The 23828-nt window shown below is 34.6% G+C and overlaps 1 protein-coding gene across 16 annotated transcripts; it reads right to left on the bottom strand.

The window, feature by feature from the left end:
• Window positions 1-189: 189 nt before the first annotated feature.
• LOC125670343 (cytosolic carboxypeptidase-like protein 5) lies at window positions 190-22845 on the bottom strand. Of its 16 annotated transcripts, none has more exons than XM_048905446.2 (19): window positions 22723-22845; window positions 19155-19269; window positions 17756-17852; window positions 17007-17178; window positions 16568-16734; window positions 15860-16040; window positions 14618-15688; window positions 14317-14486; window positions 14017-14152; window positions 10244-10425; window positions 9756-10006; window positions 8411-8625; window positions 7870-8204; window positions 7491-7696; window positions 6497-6517; window positions 5564-5636; window positions 4686-4704; window positions 3791-3884; window positions 2325-2464 (listed from the first exon to the last, which is right to left on the bottom strand). In XM_048905446.2, the coding sequence occupies exons 2-18, from the start codon at window positions 19252-19254 to the stop codon at window positions 3801-3803; spliced, it is 3480 nt and encodes a 1159-aa protein (XP_048761403.2). In that variant the 5' UTR covers window positions 19255-19269; window positions 22723-22845; the 3' UTR covers window positions 2325-2464; window positions 3791-3800. The 16 variants fall into 16 exon arrangements, 15 of the variants coding, with proteins under 15 accessions (XP_048761397.2, XP_048761404.2, XP_048761400.2 ...); XM_048905452.2 differs by having other exon boundaries at window positions 7608-7696; XM_048905440.2 differs by lacking the exon at window positions 4686-4704 and having other exon boundaries at window positions 190-2464.
• Between the last annotated feature and the right edge of the window lie 983 nt (window positions 22846-23828).

The raw sequence follows: 23828 nt of genomic DNA, 5'->3' as shown, positions 1-23828 counted from the left end.
ACACATGGATGGCACCTCATTATAGACGCATGGATGGACATAGACTGAGCTAGTTCTTCAATCATTAACAGTGGCGTAGCTTCCATTGAGGCAGCTGCCTCGGTAAAAAAACCACCTTTTACGTTGTTAAAATGTCCATAGCTTCTGTCCATAGACCCCCTGCCTCGGTAATATTCGAACCCAAGCTACGCCTATGATTAATTAAAAATCTTTACAGTAAAAACTGTTTATTATCTCTATCAGCAAAGACATTAGATCAAAACAAAACATTGATTAATCACATTTGGCTCAGGAAGAGTAAATCATAGCAAATTTTACATAAATGCCAGGTAACTCATGATAGCTCCTTTATGGGTTTATTTTATAATTAGTACTATAGTCTGCACCACTTCTGCACACTGGTACTATATAGGATGTGCTAGAACAACATTATAGCTGAAGTACATTATACAAGCCTACAGGAATCACATTAGGACTGAAACAGTTTGACAAGTTACAGCTACTAGTTAAACTAGTACATATTAAAGCGTCAAAACACATCATTATATATATACCCTAGCACTGAGATTATGAAACAATGCACTTCAATGTCTATATACCATATAATGGGTATTTTCTGTGGTTTGAAATTTTTGTGATTTGATCTGTAAATGGTAACAAGTTATATTCTGCGCTTCCTATTTCCGCGGTTGCATTATACCTATATGCATGTATATACATTTTGAGGCTTTTTCCTATTCACAACATTCCGCAAAAAATGGACAACCACAGAAAATCACCGTTATATGGTATACATTATAATGTATAATATATATACAGAATGTATAATCATTACATTGGAGAGGTATCGCTATATAGGTTCAAAGGGAAGATTTATGGATATGAATTTTTGTATCACAGATCAAAACAATATATAAATATATATAAACTGTAAAAAATAAAATTAAAACAAATATTTAAAAAGTTAAGCTCATGTACTGAAAGAAATCTTTACCTATATCAAATTAAAATCAATAAGTGACTAATCACTTCTTAGTGCCCCCACTCCCAAAAATTAAATGTATCGATGAAATTAAACATTCATATAACAGATACTAAAAACATTGTTTTTGTAAATTAGCACTAGTCATTATTCACAGTGTACATTTTTTCTTCTTTAACATACTGCCACTAAATTTCACATTATGACATAAAAAATGAAAATTAAGAAAATATCACCCTGTTAACCTTACAACATGCAGAGAAAAATGGGTAAATAGTATAGGAATCCAGCAATTAATATCACTAAGAACTGGCAATATATTGGAGATTCTTGGGACTAGATATTGATACAGGTATGGCAGCAACAAAAATATACAGCCCATAACCAGGCCACAAACCAGGTATTACTCGCCCTTATCATTATCGACCGAAAGCTTTGAAAAAACAAATTCACCCCGTTTGGGAAATCTTGCCACCTTCCAATTAGATACATTTTTGATATCAGCCCTGTTTTGAATTTGCTGAATGGTGGTGAGGGTAAAAAGAGCAAAAATAAAAATGGCCAAAAAAAATAAAAATCTTGATATGAATAAAATCGTGTGTATGTTTGCATGTGTTACTATTATAAATGTTTGATGGCATAGGATCAGATGCAAATCCTTTTCTTCTTTACGGAAAACTGATATCTGTTTAATGTTATGAACCACTTTTTGAAACTGATTATAAAGAAGTTTTGATTTCAATTTACGTTATGAAATTGAATAAGAATGAATATAAATGGAATGACTTTACAAATTTTAAATTAAAATGAATATGAGGCCCATGTATACACCTACATATGCAATATATCTTATGCTGTTAAAACATTATCACAGATTTCTAATGAAAATCAGAAACATACATCATAAATTAGAATTCCTTCTCTCTTTCAAATACAAGACAGTTATTAGTAAAACAGATTGGCCTGCATACTTGAAATTAATCTTGACCATGACTAGCTGTTAAATAGTATCAACTTAACACAATACTGGGTGAATGAAATGCTCCTTCGGTTTTATTTTTTTATAATCTAAAACCTGGGGCCCATTTTACAAATGATCTCATGATGTAGGACAAATATATTTTTTGCAATTCATCTAATGCTGCACTTTTTACCCATGTAAATTCATAGGAAATTTAAAGAGATGATCGAAGATCAGTATATAAAAACAGTACATTTTCACGATTTGACATACAAATGAACACATTTTTTACTAATTAAAAATACTGATCTCAGTCATAAGACCTTTTGCAAAATGAGCCCCTGGGTACCACATGTATTAATAACCAGACTGTAAACCTAAGGTAAAGTGATCCCTGATTTGATATGTCAGTCATCAATCCAGAAGACGGTAAGTTTGCTTGGGGAGAATCTCTGATCCCGGTGAGACTTGGAAGACGTGGTTTTCCTTTTCATATCCAAGTACATTACAGTAGAGGAATCCTGCAATGTTTCAAAAATCAAATTGAAGTATTTACTGTACAAATACATTGTATATATATATAAAACTCTGATAGTAGCTGTAATAAACTTTGGTGTTTATCTTTGCTATTTAAAGTTCAAATTACAGTAGTTAGTGCCCCTGTGACTTACATGAAACAAAGTTTTGAAAATTTCAACAGGAATATTTCATTTTTGCAAGATTGGTATTGTCAATTAATACCCCAAGATAAAAAACAGTCCCACAGGCCTTATCAGTCACCTGAATATTACTTATAAGTATCACTCGCCCCCAAAGAATATTGAATGTCTTGAATAATGTTCATGTTCTGCATATGTAAGCTAAATTTTAATATTCAGCAGCAGTGTAAAGCAAAAAATGTTCTTTTAAAAAACACAAATGCCCTAAAAAGTGTTCATGCTGATGAATTTTTTTTCACAAATATGATATATGTTATATCAACATTATATGACTATTTTGGACCTGCTCAAGATTCAGAACCCTGGAGTTGCGACATTCACAATTTTGGTACATCTCTTTCTGCTTTTCCTAAATATGCATTTAGGTTTCATATAGTATCAGCAAAATTAAAGAAGTCTTTCAAATGACAAAAACATTTAATCCTTAAGACCATATTGGCTCCACCCTGGTACCAAAACCCCATCTCATGAAATTTACAATTTTGATAAATGGCTAACTGCTCCTTCAAAAAAACCTACTCTGTTTCAATAGCACTAAAGGAGATTTATTTCAATGTTTTACACATAAAAACCAAATGCCATGTTTGCCCTGACCTGCAGTCAGAACCTCTACCCCAAGGATCATGAAATTTACAACTTTGGTAGAGGCCTTCCTGCTATGCACAACTATATCTTTAGTTCATCTTACAGAAGTGTGGCTGTAGAGAAGAAGATACTTGAAAATTGATTGATTTTTGGAAGTTTTGCCTTGCCCCCAAGGCCCCAGGGGTGCAGGAATCCTGAAATCTAAAATTTATGACCTTCTTGTCTCCAAGATGCTTCATACCAAATTTGAAAAGAATTGGAATGGTAGTTAAGAAGTTATCACTATAACCCTGGTACCAAAATACCCACCCCTGGGTTCAAGAAATTTACAATATTGTTAAAGGGCTACCTGCTTATTGTAAATATCTATTTAGTTTGAATTTACTATCAATAGCATTAAAGAGGATGTTATAAAAATGTTTTACACATAGACAGTATTTACTCTCTAAGATAATGATATTGCAATTTTGGTAGAAGCTAGTAATTCTTTTAATCTGGTAGAAATGGAGCTAAACTGGTGGTTGATAGAAGTAGTATACTTACTGGCGCGGAGTTAAGCTGTTTTCTGATTGGAGTCGATAACTGTCTGAGGGGGAGACGAGTGTCTGGGTAGTCGTAAAAACTGGGGTTGTGGAGTCTGAAACACAGAAATTTAAATCTGTATATGAACTCTTTTATGCTAATTAATCAACAATACACCTTAATTGGTACTGAAACATAGCAATTAATATAATCTGTACTTCATTTGAATTTTCAACATTTTATAAAAACAAAACCTCTCTCTTAGAGCAATCCAAATAATTTGAACAGCACACATCCAAGTATTATAGGGTTAACATCACAAAGTAAAAAAAATGCTATTGTTATATTTATGAAATTGATTTTACTTGCAAGCATCACTAAACAAGTCTACAAAATCACTCATCAAAATACTATACACAGAGCATCCACGATGGATAAAAAACTATTGTATTAGTGATTCACAAAGTGTTAGGTTGGAAATACATGATTTCTCCATGACTAGAGAATTAGAACTACATTATAATTATATCTTAACCGCTGCAGACAAAATTGACATGATACATGTACAACACCACACTTTTGGGTCTGCAAGAGATCTGTTAATTATTTGATAAAATTGAATTTACAAAACTTTCCTGCAAATGTTAATGTAGACGGTCAAAATAAAAGAACCTTAATGAGCAAAAGAACACGATTAACCATAATGGACTTCAATCCATTTCAGTTCCACAGTGATCATAATTTTCTTGGAAGAATACAACAGCATGACATTTTTCCATCGATTTCCTCATGATATGCCACAACTGTGCAAGACTAGCTTATTTTATTAGAGACTGTACAAATTTAAATATCTGCAAGTTAAAAGCACATTTAGATAAGCCCACCATCAGCCAAACATCAACCTCATCTTACATACCTCACTTAGTGAGAGAACCCTAGTTTATAACAAAAGGACAACCATGACATCAGGTCAACCAAAATCAGGACAATTTTTAAAATTTGAAATCGAGTTGAAGGAACGTAAGCAACTGCAAGGATGAGATACAGGAAAATAGCTGGAGTTTACTCAGACCAGTATTTGTATTTTCAAAATATGCAATCCAATAGCAAGCATGTAGAAATCACAACACTCTCACACAACATGTTTGATTGTTGTTGTTTTTTCTTCTTCTAACAAGCAGCAAATTGTATTCTTTGAATAAATTAAAGTTTAACTGTGAAAGGACTTTAAAACAATCAATGTAAAGTCAAAAATTTGTATCCCAAAAAGGCTTTCCTACATCAAGTCCTTCATAAACTACCGTACACACCCTTGGATTTGCCCCTGGTTAATTGAACATTTTCTGAATAAAATTTTCACTTGATCCATTTTGAATTGATAGTTCTCATTCTATTTCACATTGATGATGTCTATTTGATGACAAGGCTATAGTAATGCTATTTCCAGTGCAGTTTTGTTTCAGGGATTTATTCCTCAGCCAAAAAAGTCAAAATAAAACAGCGGCGAAAATAAGGCTATAACATGAACCATTACATAATATACAAATGAATTGCCTCTTCAATGGTTGTGTTGGTAAGTTGTTATTTTGTGCTGTTGGGGATGATAAATCCAATTCCTTTCCCTGGTAATCATCAGTTCGAACATAGAAAGTGCTTTAACTGGTTGCTGAAAAGCCTATTAAAGCTTTAGCCAATATGAGACTAGTGCTTATTATAACATAATGTGATATAAAACTATATATCTCATCCTTGTGTTTGCATGACTGTTAGCATGGTGCCACTAATTGCCGTTACCTTGGTGACAGTCTGAGCGAACTGCCCTCTAAACCATGTTTTCCGCCACCAGTAGAACTTGTGCCAAAATTAACTGTGACAACACAAAAAGACATGTTACTACGGTAACACGAGTGAAATGTACAATACTGGTTTTCTGATATTTGTTGGAATGCCTCCACTTTCATTGTGTGCATTCCTACATACATTTGCTTCTTATTGCAGAAAGAAAATTATCTCACCTTTAACTACGTGCTCTTACAGTAGTATTAAAGAATATCAAATTGGAAACCTTTTCGTGAATTAACCTGTATGGAGACAAGATCCGCCACACGCACAGCAAGATCAAACAAACAGCAACACTTACTGGTGTTAAATAATACACTATGTCTCTTTGTAAATCTTTCTTTCAAAAACAGAAAATTCAAATAGATTTTAAGTTAAGGGCATTTTCATATGTACGTGTATTAAATGTGTAATAAATACTTTAAAGGAATTAAATATGCAGTGTATTCATACTTATCATTACTGATTTTCTATACATGTCAATACACTGTACAATTTAAGAGATTTTGAATGACATGGCATTAAATACATTAACTTCTTTAAAATACTGTCTAAAATCTCTCCATACTTTGACTATTGAACTAAAATAGTATTCATTACCAGTAACTCTGTCCTCGAAAGCAGTCAAACTTAAGGTGTAAAGGAGGGGTACGAGGTATTGATTAAAATACAGGAACACAAAGAGCAAATCAAAGCTCATAAAACCATGACCTAATGAAAACTTTTCGTTTGCTAAAATTGATTACATATAACCAGTTATCAAGTACGCAAAAAAGACAAATTGATTCAAAAGCAGAGTTTGGCGTATACTGAGGCCACAAAACATACAATTCACAGTGGCTAAGATAGGTAATTTACCCCCAGCGGTATTAATATCACACAACTTGCCTGTTGCTACACCTATGACCACTGTAATGTAAAATAAACTACAAATTATTGTGGGTAAAACTAAGACATTGATTTGTTGTTAGCCAAAAAATGAAAAGTGATCATAAAATGTTCATTGCACTGCATGGTGTGCAATTGAAACTGTTAAAACAAAGGCTGGCTTCCCTCACACACACACACACACACACACACACACACACACACACACACACACACACACAGAGAAAAGGACACTGTTCTATCCAAACTAAGTCATCTGTAAACACTTAAAAGTCCTGGAAATCTAGGTATATGTGCTTAACTTTTAGTATAAAATTACACAAAACAAGCTCAGTCTAATCTTCTAAATCTTGATATAGCTTAATTTTGAAATTGCCTATCCTCTGCTTCTTTATAAATGGAAAAAGCACATCAACTACCGTATACTGATAGCAATCTATTGATGGACTAACCTACAGGTACATCTAGATGTAAATGTGTTTGTTATAGTCCTATTTATAAATATAATAAGCCTGTATTATATTAGTTTTAGAAATTTAACCTTTGACCCTGCATGATATATTTTGAGTCGTTTTTCATCACTGGACAGATGTACTGCAAGGAATGGTAGACAGTTAATTAGCAGTGACAGATAAGACAGAACATGCAATAATGAGTGAAATTTATCATGCAGAACACCACATCCACCACCCCACGATAAAATCCAGTGATGGTTACTCTTGTTTGAGAAATGGTGTGGATCTAGAAGTGAAAAAAAAACAACCCTACATTCACTTAAATAATTTCACATTCATATTATTGAGGTGTACAGAAAATAATTGAAAACTCAAACAATTAATTTTCAATGATACTCATGAATGAATAATCCTAAAATACAATATAATCACATTAATTCTTAGATCCACCCACTGAAAACCTGAGTACGTTACTGTGTAGTGAGAATGGGTGATGGAGGTGGATATTTATGGTGCCTGGCCTTGAGAAGCTGAGTTACCTTGCCCCGTCTCATCTGAAGACGGAGATTGGTTAACTTTTCGCAGGGATTTACGCCTTCTACGTCTATTCTTAGCACGCTCTGCCTCACTACTTGTGTCACCGGTCTTTTGCTGACCTTTATTGGCACTTCCTAATTTGGGACTCTGGTTCACCATTCTTCTCTTCATGTACATGTACCTTCTTCGACGTTTTGCACTCTCACTACTGAATAATGTATTGTACAATTGCAATCAGAAAATAGCAATCCTTATGAAGAAATGTGTTATAATATGCAGTATGAATTATTCTCCATAAAAAATATCCTTAAATCATAAAAAGATACACAAAAATAAACATGCCGAAAAATTTATACTGGTTATTATTAAGTAACAAATTACTTTGAATTGTCCAGTCCATTGATATCTGTGGGAGGGGTAGGGATGATGGGAGGAGGGTTACTGCCTGGGGTTGTAGGTAGATGATCCCCTGTTGTAACACTGCTGAGATTAGTGACATGGGAGCCCAGTGGGGAGTCATTGTTGACTGAGAGGACCTCCGCACTAGCCTTTCTAACTGGGTAAGGCTGCGGGGTTCTCTGTGAGTATCGACCGCTGCGATTTGGCACTCGAGGGGGAGATAATTCCTGAACTGTTGGGGATGTTAGTTGCATAAACTGTCGACCTGTAGGTAAGGGGATACGACTAGGAGGCCCTGATTTCTTAGCAATGGCAAGCTGGGGAATAAAATTTATACAATAAATGCAGACTGTATACATACACTTTATAAATTGTCAAGTAAGATGTAAAAAAAATTCCAGATTATGAACTTTCTGACACAAGTGATTATTCATAAATCTTTTTAAACCAGTGCCAATGAATTGGTGAGTAGAGAAATATGGGTGAATGTCTTAACCAGTAAATGTATCACAAATGAAATTACAAGATTGACATGTTTGAGAGGATTAAGCTTCTCATCATCTAGTGTCCTGGTGGCGTTCTCTGCTGAGTACTGTCTCTGAGTATGAACCTCCGCTGTGGTCATTGTCAAGGTGACTGGCTGGTTACTAGTGGACCGAGACGTCTGGGCAGGTAGGTAGTTTGTTGGCGTTGGCCGTTTCCTCTGCTGAGTTTGAGTATTTAAATTTGGTCTAGCTGCTGCAAATGATATTAAAAGTATATATATAATTGATCTAAAGAACATAAAATTCTAATAAAAAATATCCACCCTTCCCAATTAAAAGATTCCTATGGCATATCAAAGCTATGGCTATTCTGTATAATTTATTTACTTCCTGTGTCAGAGAAGCATGAACACACACATATCATTTTCAACAGTGTGCTCAAAGGTTCATCGTTGGAAGTAATATTAAAGTACAATGAAACTTGTTTTATCTAAATATGCTTGGTATGAAAAAGAATACTTGGTTGAAATGATACTAGTATCCACAATATAAAGTTTGGTTCCAAATGTGTGTACAGCTGTATGGTTCACACAACATTTCAGATAGTAAAACAACCGAACTTCTTTGATTCAGATATGTTTGGTACCATGGGCCACAATGCTCACCCGAGTTAAATTAACTCCACAAATGAAAATAAAATCCCAAACTTTGATCCAAATCGTAAGTGGTCTCACTAAACATGAATTCCCAACATGTGTATAGTATCATTAATAATTGTGTAAAATTGAAAAATAGGACCAAAATAGTTCTCAAAAAATAATTCATTGCTTTCATTGGTAAATGATAAAATTTATCAATATGGTAGCTTCAGTCAAAAGCAGTGATGCCTGAGAAACTAAAGTCTAATTCTTTTGGCCTCACATCGATTGTTTTCCTGATTCTCATTATCTCCTCTTTGAAGAGAGTGTGGCCCTTCATTTAAAACTTGAATCCCCTTCACCCAAAAATACTAAATACCAAGTTTAACTGAAATTGGCATATTCATTTATGCTCAGATTTTTAAAACATAACATCTGTTTTCCTATAATTATTATTTATATCCCCTTTGAAGATGGTGTGGTCTATCATTTGAATAATCTAATTACCCTTCACCTATGTATGCTCTGTGCCAAATTTGGTTGAAATTGGTTTCTGAAAAAAAATTAATTATGTTAAAAATCAGCATCCCCCAACAGGCGATGGACAAATTTTGATCAGCAGAGCTCATTACAGAGAATTTTTTTTGGCAAAAGAATACACAATTTGAAGTGAAACTGTTTGTGTATGGTTTACACAACATTTTGGAGTAAATAACTTTTGGATTGGAGAAGTTAGCATATACACCTTCTCTGACAGGTCCCAGCTCTCTCTTTGGAGGGTTGTTAGCCGAGGAGTCTCTCTTGTTAAACCTGGATGCTGATCCACCATTACTAGTATTATTATTAAATCTGGAGATGGATCCATTGTTTGTGGCACTGCTGTTGAACCTAGATGTGGGTCCATTATTAGCTGTGCTGCTGATATCATTCCGAGAAAATGGAGCCCGATTGTTCTGATTATAATTCAATTTGCCACTGTTGTTACTGCTAATGCTGCTGACAAAGACAAAGAATCAGCCTCTAGAATGTATGTTCTAAAGCGAAACTTAATCAGACTCGTATCTCTTAAGTTATCATACATACAAGAGATCACTAAAGTTAACTCCCCATGCCAATGTAGCATAGAAATGCAAGTATGTTTCCAGCAAAACATGTTATGAATACAAATAAATACATGATTATCTTACCCATGATTAGATTTATTTGGATAACAAGAAACAGATTTATGATTACTTGTTCCTGACAAAAGACTTGGACGGATTTCGAGGGATCCTGGGCCCACCCCTCATGCTCCTGATGTAGCGCCGCACACTCTCCCGGACCCCATTCAGATGGTTGTGTTCTGACATTCCAATCCGCGACCATGGGTTGCTCTCACTCCAGTCAATGGCAGCAATAGCCAGAGCTCTACCAACCTTAATGTGTAAATTTAATCTTATGTCACAATACAAGATCCGATTATAATCTGCCGATTATAAAGTCTACTGAACAAACAACTGGCTCTGTGTAAGTTATCTTTATAATACATGTACCAGTTTTATAGACTGTAACACAAAAATGACAAGAAATACAAATAAACAGGATAAAAAGCAGATATAAGATATACAGTCAAACCTCATTATCTTGAACTAGATCAGACCGAGAAAAAACTTCGATATATCCGATGATTCGAGATGTCAAGGTTAAAATACTTAAAGAACAAGAGGTACTGTGAGCAATGCTCACTAAGAATACCCCCCGCTTATCCCAATCTCCCAAAGGGTGTTGTTAATAGGTATAAATTACCTCTTTCCTGAGTGTAATAAGGAAAGGGCATGACAAATCCTTGGGTAGTCTCTTCTCTAGGAGTGTGCTTGACCTTTGACCTTTTGACCCAAAAATCAATAGGGAACATCTTTGTCCTATGGGTAGTCCATATATGTATGATATGGTGACTGTAGGTGGAAAGGATAACACTTTAGAGCCCAGAAACCATATTGCTACTTCGATGTCCAGTGCGCTTGACTTTTGACCCCAAATTCGTTAGGGAACATCTTCATCCCATGAGTAGTCCATATGTATGATATGGTGACTGTAGGTGGAAAGGATAACGCTTTAGAGCCCTGAAACCACTGCGTCTACAGACGGATGGACAGACGGACAACCCGATTCCAGTATACAGCCCCCCCCCCCCACCCCCCACATTGTTGCGGGGGGTATGATAAGTGGTTGGGACTTATGAATCACTTTGACATATCAATGGTATTTGAAAAAATTGGTGTTCGAGATACCGAAATTCAACTGTATCTATTGTCACCTGTACATGAAACAAAGCGTATATAAAATTCAAAGTAAATAAAATATAATATTTCCAATGTTTTGCAGTCCATGCCTTAGATGATGATGGAAATCTGTATCATGCCAAGAAAACACTGCAGTTGTTTGACCTTGACATCAGTTTGTTGTGTAAATCATCATTATTGAAGATCACATGTCTCTAGCAGTCCATGTTCTGAAGTTATACTAGCTTTCATGACCAAGGTCATAGGTAAAGGTCATAGGAGTAATTTGACCTTGACACTAGTTTATAGGTTCTATCATCCAATCATTGTTAAAGACTCCATATTTTTATCACTACAGGTTCTGTAGATATGCAAGTTTTTACGAAGGTAAAATGCAAAGATCACTTGACCTTGATACTACTTTGTAGACCTCATTATCCAATCATCATTGTTGATGATCCCATGTCTCTATTAGTCAAAGTTCTAAAGTTATATCAGTTTATATGATCATGATCATAGGTCACTGAGGTCAGGTGCCATCATCCCCTTAATTATTACCATTGCTGACAATTCTAGGACTGTATCTATATCTCTCAGGTATATCTGTTGAAACATGAAATTAGATATGTTCTTACAGAGTTTATATTAGATTCCACCCCCCACCCCCAATTTGATCCCCCTCCTCCCATAAAAGGTACCTAAACCCCTTTCAATCTGAAAACAAACTAGATACATTGAACTATCATCCACATTCATAAAGCAGTTTTGGAGAACAGCTGCAGACACTTAAAAAATATGAAAATACATGAGGGTATGAACTGTGAAGCTCCACACCAGCATGACATGCTTCATGATAAGTATGCCAGCATGAAACATTGCAGTTCATGCCCTCATGTATTTTCAAGAATGAAGTTTGTTTCTTATATTTTTATTTTCTACTTTCATTTCTGTCGGAATTCCCAGCTATTAAAATAGATGCACTTTATCTATCAAGATTAATACACAGTGTTTATAACTGCTGCACATTCATGAGGAAATGGCTATCATTACAATTTGTAAAGATATCATTGGAAATGTGCAAGAAAGAAAAAGCAGAAGATGAAGAAGAAGCAAAAGAATAACACAATAACAGAACAAAAACAATAAGTCTCCAAACTTCATTTGGGAGACTTGATAAACTACAGAATAGCATTTATCATTTGCCTGTATCAAAATATGCCTGCAGTTACATGAAAAATAAGCTTATCACAAAACTACATTCATCCATTACATAGAACACAGACGCACTAGCATATTCATGGTGATGCTAAATGTGTATCAGCTCTGTTTGAAATGGATTGTATGTTCTCTATAACAAGTACACATACAGCCATTTGCAGTAGTGCAATTTCCATGCAGTATGCCAAGAATTTACACCCCAATGAATAATCATCAAGCCATGATTAAATGAGCTTTTCTAGTGACGAACAATCTATGCCACAAGAAAAAAATCTGTCAGCTTTGAAAAACAACCCCATCCCCTACCCCCAACCCATGATATTAAATGCAAACTACTGAACACAAATTATACATGCAATTAGCAGAAAAAGAGTATTTGTCCATTCAGCACTTTTCTCATATCAAGTACTAAAACTATATATATGTAATATAAAAAGTGTAATGAATACCATTATGATCAAATTTATTCATGTTGCAACACAAAATTCTGTACTGTTCTTTCCACAATATTTTGAGCCCTAGTATTCCATTATAAGTGTTATTAATTTCAATGTATACCATTTATTTTTGACTGAGCAGTAGGAAATGAGAAATACGGTTGGGATAGGAATCATACCCAGGACTCCAGCATTACTAGTCATCTGCTCTAACCACTGAGCTATCCAGATCGATAGTCACACGTCACCAATATTCTACTACATGTACCACTGCATAAACTATTCACTGTGTTTATTTTTTTTCCTTGTTTATGAGTCGTGATGTTTTGCTTAATAAATAGCTTTTCTTAAAAGATTTCATTAATTTCAAAGAAACAAACATGTACAGTAAAACATGCTTATAGCAAAGTGCTGGTGACAAAATTTTTTGATTCATTCAAAATGTAATTCATTTAAGTTCATTTAAGAAATGAATTTCATGTTTGAATAATACATGAGGGCATGGACTGTGATGCTGTATGTCAGCATTAGCACATCATGAAAAGTATGCTGGTGTGAAGCATTGTTGTTCAAACCCTCAGATATTTTCAAAAATGAAATTTTATTTTTTATCTTTACATTTTACTTTCACATCTGTTGGAATATTCCCAGCTGTTAAAATAGTCGTACTATATTTATCAAAATGCATACTCATATTGTTCATTAATGAGGAAATGACTATAATTTCAATTGGTAAAGATGTCAAAGGTAAAATCATTGGAAATGTAAATATGATGTTTTAAACTAGAGGGAATGACTATCACTTTGCTGTAAGTGTGAATTCATTATAAGCATTTTCACTGTAGCCATATTTACTGTAGATGACATTGAAGATTCAACCTTGTAGTTCAAATGGATAATATGTTAATTAGCGATAAGCTGTTTGCCCAATAATTCCCAACCCTATAATACATAGATAATTTTAGTAATGTAATTTAGCAGAAGCTTCCTTTTGCCAAATGTGCTGAAAGAATACAAGCCAAATGCAATACATTTACAGTATTTCAATTCAGTTACTGAAAATTGTGCATAAAATGAAATTTCAGATCACCTCCTCAAAGTGGGCTTGAGTGTACTTGGGTGGAAATCCAGCTATAGGGGGAGGTGTGGCCCTGCCATCATCACCCTGAGCTGGAGGTACAGGATTAACCATTCTCCCAGTGTTGTAATTACATTCCAAGGTGTAGCTAAAACATTTGAATACAGAATATACTTAGTGTTCAATATTGCAAAAATACAGGTGATAGCTATCTTATAAGACTATCTTTGATTATCTAGTTCAGCAACTTTAATGTAACCTAACACTTTGTTTTGTGTATATTTCATTTTCATTATATGTATATTTTGATACCTGTGAATGATTCCTATAGCTTTGTGGATAGCCACTCTGCCACTGCCTTCTTTGGACATTCCATCACGTTTATCTTTGGCATACATGTTTCTCTCCGAGAAATTACAACCAGTGAAATCAAAATGTGCAGTATTCATGGAGATCAGCTTTGGAAAGAGCATATTTTCAACCTGTAGGTAAAGGTGATGTTGATAGTTAAAATTTTGTTAAGATTTAATGAAAATTTGTTCTGAAGAATTACATTTTAATTTATTGAAATTTTTCAATAAAATCATAATTTTGCATGACCTGAATTACACACCTGAGTATCTTCATCATCAAAATAATTTCCATAGATAAAGCATCCTCTTTTAGAGGCATGCCCATGTAGATCTACATAGAAGGCTATGCCACTGTCTGAAGCAGGTATCTGTTGTAGAGAGGGGTCAGAGAGATGTGGGGCGTTGTTTCCAAAGGTGGCAGGCACAAGGTCATCCTCATCCTCTGAGCCCTCGTTACCTAGGTGTTCTGTGTGATACAAATCCTCAATGTCTGAGTCATTGAGTCCAACACTCACTGAGGTCATCATGCTGAGTCCTGTCATTTTACCACGGCAATCATCTGACATGTTCAGTTCTGAGAGACGTAGACGAAGTTCACTGTCCACTGTCTTTCTCTCGTTTTTCAGAGTCATATTGCTCAGGACACTGCTACAGGATGAAGACATGTGAATACTATCATTGCCCATTAATTTTCTTGATTCACTTAATGTTGTGTCCATTCTATCCAGATCTCCGAGATTTAATGGCTCAATTTTCAATCTACTTGATGGAGGCATCAGTCCCCCATCATGAACACTGGATTGGCTCACCCAGGAGTTCTCTTTTGGGGGTAATGAAAATGCATCACTATGTCCATTGTGAACACTTCTGTCTTTCCTTGCAGAATAAGCACCATTGATAGCTGACTTGTGATTATTGATGTCCCCGGCGTCATGCTGGATCATCTCCTTACGAGGTGTTGGGGGGTCTGGACTAGAGGTTAAAATGTAACCTGGGAAGTTGATACGAATATTTACATTGTCATTTTCTCGCACTACCCTATTTTTCACATGGTGATAAACTAATATACTTTTAGAACCATATATGGAAGGGTGAAGGTCAATACTAGGATCTAAGTACATGCGGTTCAGGTTTACCCCTCTCTGATCTGTTCGATAGTGACCCCTCTGAACACCATCTGGATTCAGTATTGGGATAAACTTGAAAACATATTGTCTTCTTAAGGATTTGGCACGTGGGTCATTTTCTTTCAAGATAAATTCCAAGAATCCATTAAATACAAAACTGGCTGGAGTTTCTCCTGGATGGACTCGGCTACTGAGTAAAAACACCTGAAAAAATGGACATACATGTACATTGCTTCGTACACTGAAAATATACTTATGATCAAACTGTTGATTGCGTGAGAGGAACATCTGCAAAAATTCACACACAACCTTTATGTTCTAAATCCATTTTACAACTTGCTTCTTTTTGCATGAAACAATAGAAAACATTCTTACTCTTTTTCCATGAAACTTTTTGCATCTGGGCACATCCTTTTCTGGAAACAAATTGTGATCAAAGCGAGGCTCGGTTTCTGAACTGATTCCATGACAAGAGCTGACAGTAACCAAGTCAATGCGTAGCTTGTCCACTGAATGACAAAGCAGTTCTCTGTGGTAGTAAATGTTGTCTTTCGGACTATAACAGAAATGTAAACAATCAGTTCTAATATTGGAATGGCAGTAACTTTTTAGTAATTAATATACTGTATTAACCTGTGTTATGGTCCAAGTGAAGCAGTGTTAAATATCTATTTTTTCCATGTGTGAGTATTATTTCTTCCATATGGTAAACATGTTCTGAAAAGCTTGAACATGAGCATTTACATATATCAGCATGAAGATGGTCTTACTAAACCAGATATGGTCCGTCACAATCTGACTAAAGCCAGGTCTCTATTTGCTATGTAATACCATAGGCTTGGTGAAAATGTTTTTTGCTACAGCAAATTCTGGTATGGATATGCCCATGAACGTGAGCAAGCATAAAGAATGAAAACTAAATGCACCTGTGAAATGAAGACCACATGAACATGCAATATCTTCTGAACATGCAATCTCTCCCTGAACATGCAATCTCTCCCCCAAACCATGAAAATTTTATCCCACAAAAATAAAGTGTATATATGGTAACTTTAGGTACTGTAAATCAGTTTAAATTTTTACCTGGAGTTATTCAGCTCTCTGCAGTGGGAAAATTTTTTGTCATATTCATTTAGTCTCTCTTGTTGTTCCATATAAGACCATGGGTAACAAAAGGCAAAGTAAGTAATGGCCCCCTTCACGTCCAGGAAACGATAGGTGAAGGTCAGAATAAACTGTCCATCTACATTCTATAAATAAATATGTACACAAGCTTAATGTATACAGTAATAAAAATGTAATAATCAACCTTACAACACAGTGCACTGTGAAAATATTTCATATTGAACATAGCTGTACAAACAAATTTCTTTATCAAACAAATGTCTATATTCTAATAATTCATACACGTACAAATCCGGATTTCATTCAATTACAGCTCATGCTATTTGCAGTACAGACTGCAATATCTTTAAAAATGATTATAAAATTTTGCGGCTGATTTTCGACATAATTTCTAAACCTCAAATGAAGGCCGATCTCTGGTTCTTTCCCATCTTGGTTTGCCTGGGACAGTTTTTGTAAAAGGACAATGCCCTTGGCTGTACAGCTTTCCTTGTCTGTTGAGGTTCATGATGTTAATTTTGATCAGGCGGTTTGGTGACCAACCTCTGATACCAAAATAGAACCAAGACCTGACAACAAAGATCATTCTTATCAAACATGTCCATTTAAAAAGATAAGAATGTACTCCAAAGTAAGAAGAATAATAATTCCATTATTAGGTGGGTATAAAATTTTACTGAAATTGAAGAACACACTCTGCATGGATGTTGGTACACATACACATTTTAAGGTGTCCTTTATACTTATTACACTATAATTTCAGACTTTTAAAACTCATTATCTATGAAATTTTATTCATGAAGAGACTTATTCATGTAAATATATATATAAGTTAATGTAAGTACATGTATATTGTGCGATCTCATACAAAGTATTAAATTTATGAGAGAATTCAAGCAATTTTCCAGCAATTTTAGACATATATATGACAGCAGAATTTACTGTGTCAGACTGATCATCAATATGGTACATGCAGTATTATTTTTTCAATAAAAAAACGCAGGTACAAAATTTTGTGGATTTTCTTTCACTTAGTATAGATTTGTACCACACTAGAAAAACTATGTCTACAGTATATTTAGAATACATGTGGTATCCTTTTGTACTATTTTCCATGTCAGAATACAGTTTGACAATATTACCCACCTGTTTCCATTCTCAAACTCTGTTCCATGACAGTCTGGATGTGTCCAAACATTGAACTCATAATCTGGCCTGGGTTCCCCATAATACTTTACATTATCTAAAATACATGTAAATCACATCTTTAAAAACACTGAAGACATACACATTCACATGCACCAGAAGGGCTTATATCATAAACAAGGGCACATGATACATATATCAGAATTTATATATTAAAGTACAAGTAATAATCCTTACTGGGAACCCCGACATTTGAAGTCTCAACATAATAATATGTCAAATAATTCCAAAACAATCTGCTAAAATCAGAGTCTTAAATCTGTTGACTAAGATCGCCTCTCTCATGGGGATGTTTATGGTGAGCTGGACAAGCAGTCAATTTTATCAGATTGATTTGAAAATTAGATCATCATGAATTAGTTTTATCAAGCTGCAATATCTCAGTCAGTAAAGTGCTCAATTTGTGTGTGGAAGGCTACGAGATCCTTCATACCTTAAGTTTGTGAATGGGAATTTGTGAGATCCTCCAGACCCTTGTCAGTGAAAAGTTGTGAGATCCTTCAGACCTTTGTCAGTGGATCAGTGGAAGGTTGTGAGATTCTTCAGACCTTTATCAGTGGATCAGTGGAAGGTTGTGAGATCCTTCAGACCTTTGTCAGGGGAAGGTTGTGATATTCTTCAGACCTTTGTCAGTGAAAGGTTGTGAGATTCTTCAGACCTTTGTCAGGGGAAGGTTGTGAGATTCTTCAGACCTTTGTCAGTGAAAGGTTGTGAGATCCTTCAGACCTTTGTCAGTGGGAGGTTGTGAGATCCTTCAGACCTTTGTGTGTGGGAAGGTTGTGATATTCTTCAGACCTTTGTCAGTGGGAGGTTGTGAGATCCTTCAGACCTTTGTCTGGGGAAGGTTGCAAGATTCTTCAGACCTTTGTGTGTGGGAAGGTGTGAGATTCTTCAGACAAGTGGGAAGTTGTAAGATCCTTTAGGTGAGTGGAGGGTGATGAGATCTTTAAGATCTTTGTCAGTGGAAGGTTGTGAGATTCTTCATTATATGTTTGCATTACATTTTCCCAGAAAATCTTTTAATGACATTTTTTAATTACTTCAAGGGATTATGTTTTCAATAAGGGAATTTGTTCTGTGAGAAAAATACCAAAAACATGCAGGTAATAGATTTGCCTTGTATACAATCATCAATCAACGCCTGATGACCCTCATCTGCAGAACTATACACAGTGTGTAACATACAATATAGTCACAAAAGCTATTCTTACAGATGTATAAATTGACGAGAAATGTTATACAATTACTAAACTGATAAAGATTGAAAGATCTTTGGATGAATAAATGCAATAGTTTTCATTAACATTATTTATATTTTCATAAACATTAATACACAGACCTTCTTCCTCTTCATCTTTGGATACTTTTTCAACACGAGCTAAGTTTCCAGAGTCAAATTTAGAGGTAAATAAAAGTCCTCCAACTCTGAACTCAGCCATTATCCTTTTCTATGCCTGAAAATTCAAACATATATCGGAATGAAAGAGATTTATATTTACTATGAAATAAAAGTCAAGATTTACATATCTCTCTCTCTTTTTTATCAATTTTAAACAATTTACTATATACTTTTTGAATGGGTGTTTTAATATCAGAAAAGAAAGACATAAAAATATTAGTATATAATGAAAACTTTCTATATATATGTGTTACTATAACACAACTACATGTACACATACTATATTTCATTGTTAATATTGTTGATGTATTTATGACTACATGCCAATATACAAATGGTGCTGTCAATAAATTGAATTGGTAGAGCGAAAAAAATTACTATGCATTTAATCAAACTCTCTTAATCATTTCTATAATGTTATTATGAATTTCATATATATGCCAAATCAAATAAAATAGTACCGGTAAAAACTTTAAAAGTTCAAACTAAATTTTTGAGACATGCATGTTTGAATGAGAGTGTGAAAGGCATATCCTGTTGGTTCTCTTTGAAAACAGTGTTCAAAATTGTTTGAAAACTTCGAATAGATCACGGGTGTATGCCAAAACAAGATGACATAGACCTCATCAAATTGGCATAGACTGCAACATTGAATAAAAATAACACAAATTCAAAACATTATATGTTATTTACTTGTAATGTACTTGGAAAGCATATTTTCCTTCTATTTCCATAACAACACCCTCCTTTCCTCATAACGTTTACATTTATCAGAGGTCGACTGACCAGGATCCTTCGGGGTAACTTTACATTTCCTCAGTGTTTGAAATTAACCATAGACTGAGTCTATGTCAAATGACACTGGTCTATGCCAATTGTAATTGAGATAGACTAAATTGTCTATGCTGATTTTCTAGATTTTAAGCAATAAAGTTATCACAAAGTGTGTTTGGGATAATTTGCTTATAGAAGATGGTTCAACTAATTTTTTAAATGGGAACATCAGTTATTCATATATCACAAGAAAGAATTATGGTTACTCAACGTATGTGAGAATATACTCACAATCAAGCTGGTTAAAGAGATTTAAAGCAATAAAGTTATCCCAAAGGACCCTGCATGGTCAGTCAATGTCTGATAAACGTTATGAGGAAAGGAGGATATTGTTATGGAAATGGAAAGAAAATATGCTTTCTAAGTACATTAGAAGTAAATGAAAATGTTTTAAATTTGTGTTATTTTTTATTCAATTCGATGAGGTCTATGTCATCTTGTTTTGACATAGACCTTTGGTCTATACCAAGTTTTAAACCAATTTTGAACACCGTTTCCTTCAATCCCGAATGAGCGTTTTCCACATTCTTCAACTTCGCATACATTTTAACGAATTGTTCTTTTATTTTTAAAACTAAGACTAGTCATTTGTGTTTGGGATAATTTGCTTATAGAAGATGGTTCAACTAATTTTTTATATGGGAACATCAGGCCATTGTTAAAAATATTTTCGTTTTTGATGTACTCCGACCCACGTTTTTCAAGGTGGGTCAGTAGGTGGGGTTTTTTTTTTTTTTTTTTTGAAAATCTGTAATATTTTCTTTTAAAATAAGGAGGATTTTCCATTTTTCAAGGGAACCAAAATAAAAAATTTAAATTGCTGAAAAAAATGATCGGGTAGGAGCAAATTTGATGGGTCGGTTGGAGTACATCAAACAAATCAATTTTTATTTTTGGCCCAAGTTATTCATATATCACAAGGAAGAATTATGGTCAGCGTAGGTGAGAATACATATGTACTCACACCAGCTGGTTAAATGCTAGTTATGATGGAATTTACATCTTTAAACAGTCATGGTCACAAAAGCACTTAATAGAACAATTGGTTTCTCCTAGCATGTTGCAATTTTCACACAATTCAACAAAACTTGTTATTGTTGGTTTCCTTTTATCATTTTTTGTTTGTTTTTTGTTTTGCTGGTTTTATTTAATTTCTTAAACCTAGAAAATTGACATAGGCAATTTGGTCTATCTCAATTACAATACGCCGGTTTCTAGATACATTCGAGTTGTTTCCCTTTGAAGAACTATCGTACATAGTAAGGCACAAAACAACTTGTTTACATGCGGGAGTAGGACGAATATTCATCACTGCGTAAGTAAATATACTCAGAAAGTTTCTCATATGCTGTTTCATCACCTGAATTCAACTGATACAAACCCTGTGGGGATCCGGGTTAGAATAGTCCTCAGTACCCCTTACTTGTCGTAAAAGGCGACTAAATGGGCGGTCCTTTGGATGAGACCGAAAAAACCAAGGTCCTGTGTCACAGCAGGTGTGACACGATAAAGATCCCTCCCTGTTCAAAGGCCGTAAGCGCCGAGCATAGGCCTAAATTTTGCAGCCCTTCACCGGCAATGGCTACATCTCCATATGAGTGAAATATTTTCGAGAGGGACGTAAAACAATATTTAATCAATCAATCAACTGATACACAAACCTGAGTAACCAATAAGTATTCAGAGTAATTAAATACATGGAATTCTTATTATATTATGTAATGTCGTTGGTCGTACATATCATATCCAGGGTATTACTTTCAAATATGACATTGTTTTTATGTTTCTACTTTAGTAAAACATTTCCTTTGATAGTATTTTGTATTTCCTACATTTACATATTCAAAGAGAAGCCGCTTTTAATACATTTTATCGTCTTCCTCACTGACTGTAGGTTCACTCTGTCCCACTTAGGCACTGAAAGTTCTACTAAATGTACCTCCTACACAGGAGAGCTCTTATCTTGAAACTGGCGTATTGGCATAGACCAGTGCCATTTGACATAGACTTGATCTATGGTTAATTTCGAACACTGTGAGCAATTCTTAAAAAATAATTTAAACAAAGAGATACACAACATGATTACATGACTACGTAGTCAAATCAAAAACAAATAGAAACAATCTCTCTGAACCTTGTAACACAAACATGGAAAAATGCCATATCCTTATGATGTGACCTAGTGCAAATATGCCTTTGAATAAAAATTCATTCTATCAGTCTATTGACAAATATTGGTGTTTTTTTTTTAAATCAGTGATAAATAATACATGTAATCAAAGTTAATCATGAGTGACTCTTCAGTATATTCAAGTAAACATTTCACATTATGAGTCAATTATGAAAGATTATTTCAAATCTTTATCAACAAGAAAATAACTATACATTTGTGATGTGTCTGTCAGATTCATACTGAAAGAGTCTATCAAAGTATTTAGGTTGTACAAGTGACAGTTAAATGTCATGATGCATCGACAGGTGGTTTATCAATCCTAACAGTAAAAACGTTCAAGAATGAACAATTCCATATCTCGAAGCGTGGTTTTTAACCTTGTGATTCAAAATCTCTTTAAAGAATTGTGCAAATCATAATAAAGTTAGAAATATGCAAAATTCCACCATCGACCGATCTTAACATCCTGTTTATAGTGTCTAATAGATATGAAATACCTACACACGCATTAGAATTGATATCCCTTGTCCACATATGCATATCCCGAGGATAATAGATGGACAAAGCGAACCCTTAATTCAGTTTCAGACATGTTGTAAACTAGGTGGTTGCTGACCACGTGATGAATTTACTGCTTTTTGATTGGATTTGTTAAACCTTTAGGTCACATGATAAGAAAATGTCAGAAATGTCAACAAACTTATGCATGTGCTAGACTTGTACTTACAATATTACGTTGATTTTAGGCCTACGATGTACAAGTTATGGTGAAAAGTGAAAAAAGTAGCAATTCAATATTGTTGCTAACTAAATAAGTTTGATGGACTATACATGCTATTTGAATCTCGAAGCGATGTACGTAGCGTAGCACACGTTACACACGTGCACTCTAATTTAAATATAGTAAATGTTTTTCGACTAGTCCATCTAGTTGTAAATTGAAGGTTGTTCCTAACTATCTGCAGCTAGTGATATATTTTTACTGCAAGGAAAATCAACACCTAGTGAATCCTTGCACTGCTTGGTACATACCAATGGCATTCATTTTCATGTACATTGTAACAGTACATATCGGCGGATCCAGAATTTTAAAGAGATTTCATCTACAATGTCTTCAGATACCATCAGTGAAATAACAAGGGGGTGGGTTGAATGATAGAGAAGGCATTTCTTAAGTTATGGAGGCAAATATTCTATGGTTGACTAGAAAAATTTAGCAAATTTGTCAAAAAAATTGAATTAAACATATCATTCTGCTAATATCCTCATATAGTGTACATTTAAGGTTTGTCACACCCATGACTCCAAGGTTCAGGACAGAGGCACACGAGGGAGTTTTATGCAGGAATGTATAGAAAAATTCAAAATCTCCTTAATTTGAATTCATATGAAAAAGCATTCTCCTACTGTACATATCATGCATGTATAGTGTAGATTTAAATTTGTTCACCCCATGGCCCCTTGGCCAGGGTGGGGAAATGGAAGTGCTCAGGTGGGTTATGTGGCCCATGTTTAGATGTTCAATGTCCAGGATTGAAGAATTTCAGTGGTTTAAATGCATTTTCACTATGAACTATGTAGTCCCCCCTCAAGTCCTTGACCGAGTT

This window comes from Ostrea edulis, chromosome 4, assembly GCF_947568905.1.
Source record: "Ostrea edulis chromosome 4, xbOstEdul1.1, whole genome shotgun sequence".
In the NCBI taxonomy this organism is placed as follows: domain Eukaryota; kingdom Metazoa; phylum Mollusca; class Bivalvia; order Ostreida; family Ostreidae; genus Ostrea; species Ostrea edulis.
This window is presented reverse-complemented; position numbering and strand designations above follow the sequence as displayed.

Coding starts and splice junctions, on each gene's coding strand:
- LOC125670343 (XM_048905440.2), bottom strand. CDS start 19,254: ATGGCTGAGTTCAGAGTTGGAGGACTTTTATTTACCTCTAAATTTGAC. Junction 14,153..14,316: donor GCTATAGGAATCATTCACAG/GTATCAAAATAT, acceptor CAAATGTTTTAG/CTACACCTTGGAATGTAATT. Junction 8,626..9,755: donor GCTGGGACCTGTCAGAGAAG/GTGTATATGCTA, acceptor TATCATTTGCAG/CAGCTAGACCAAATTTAAAT.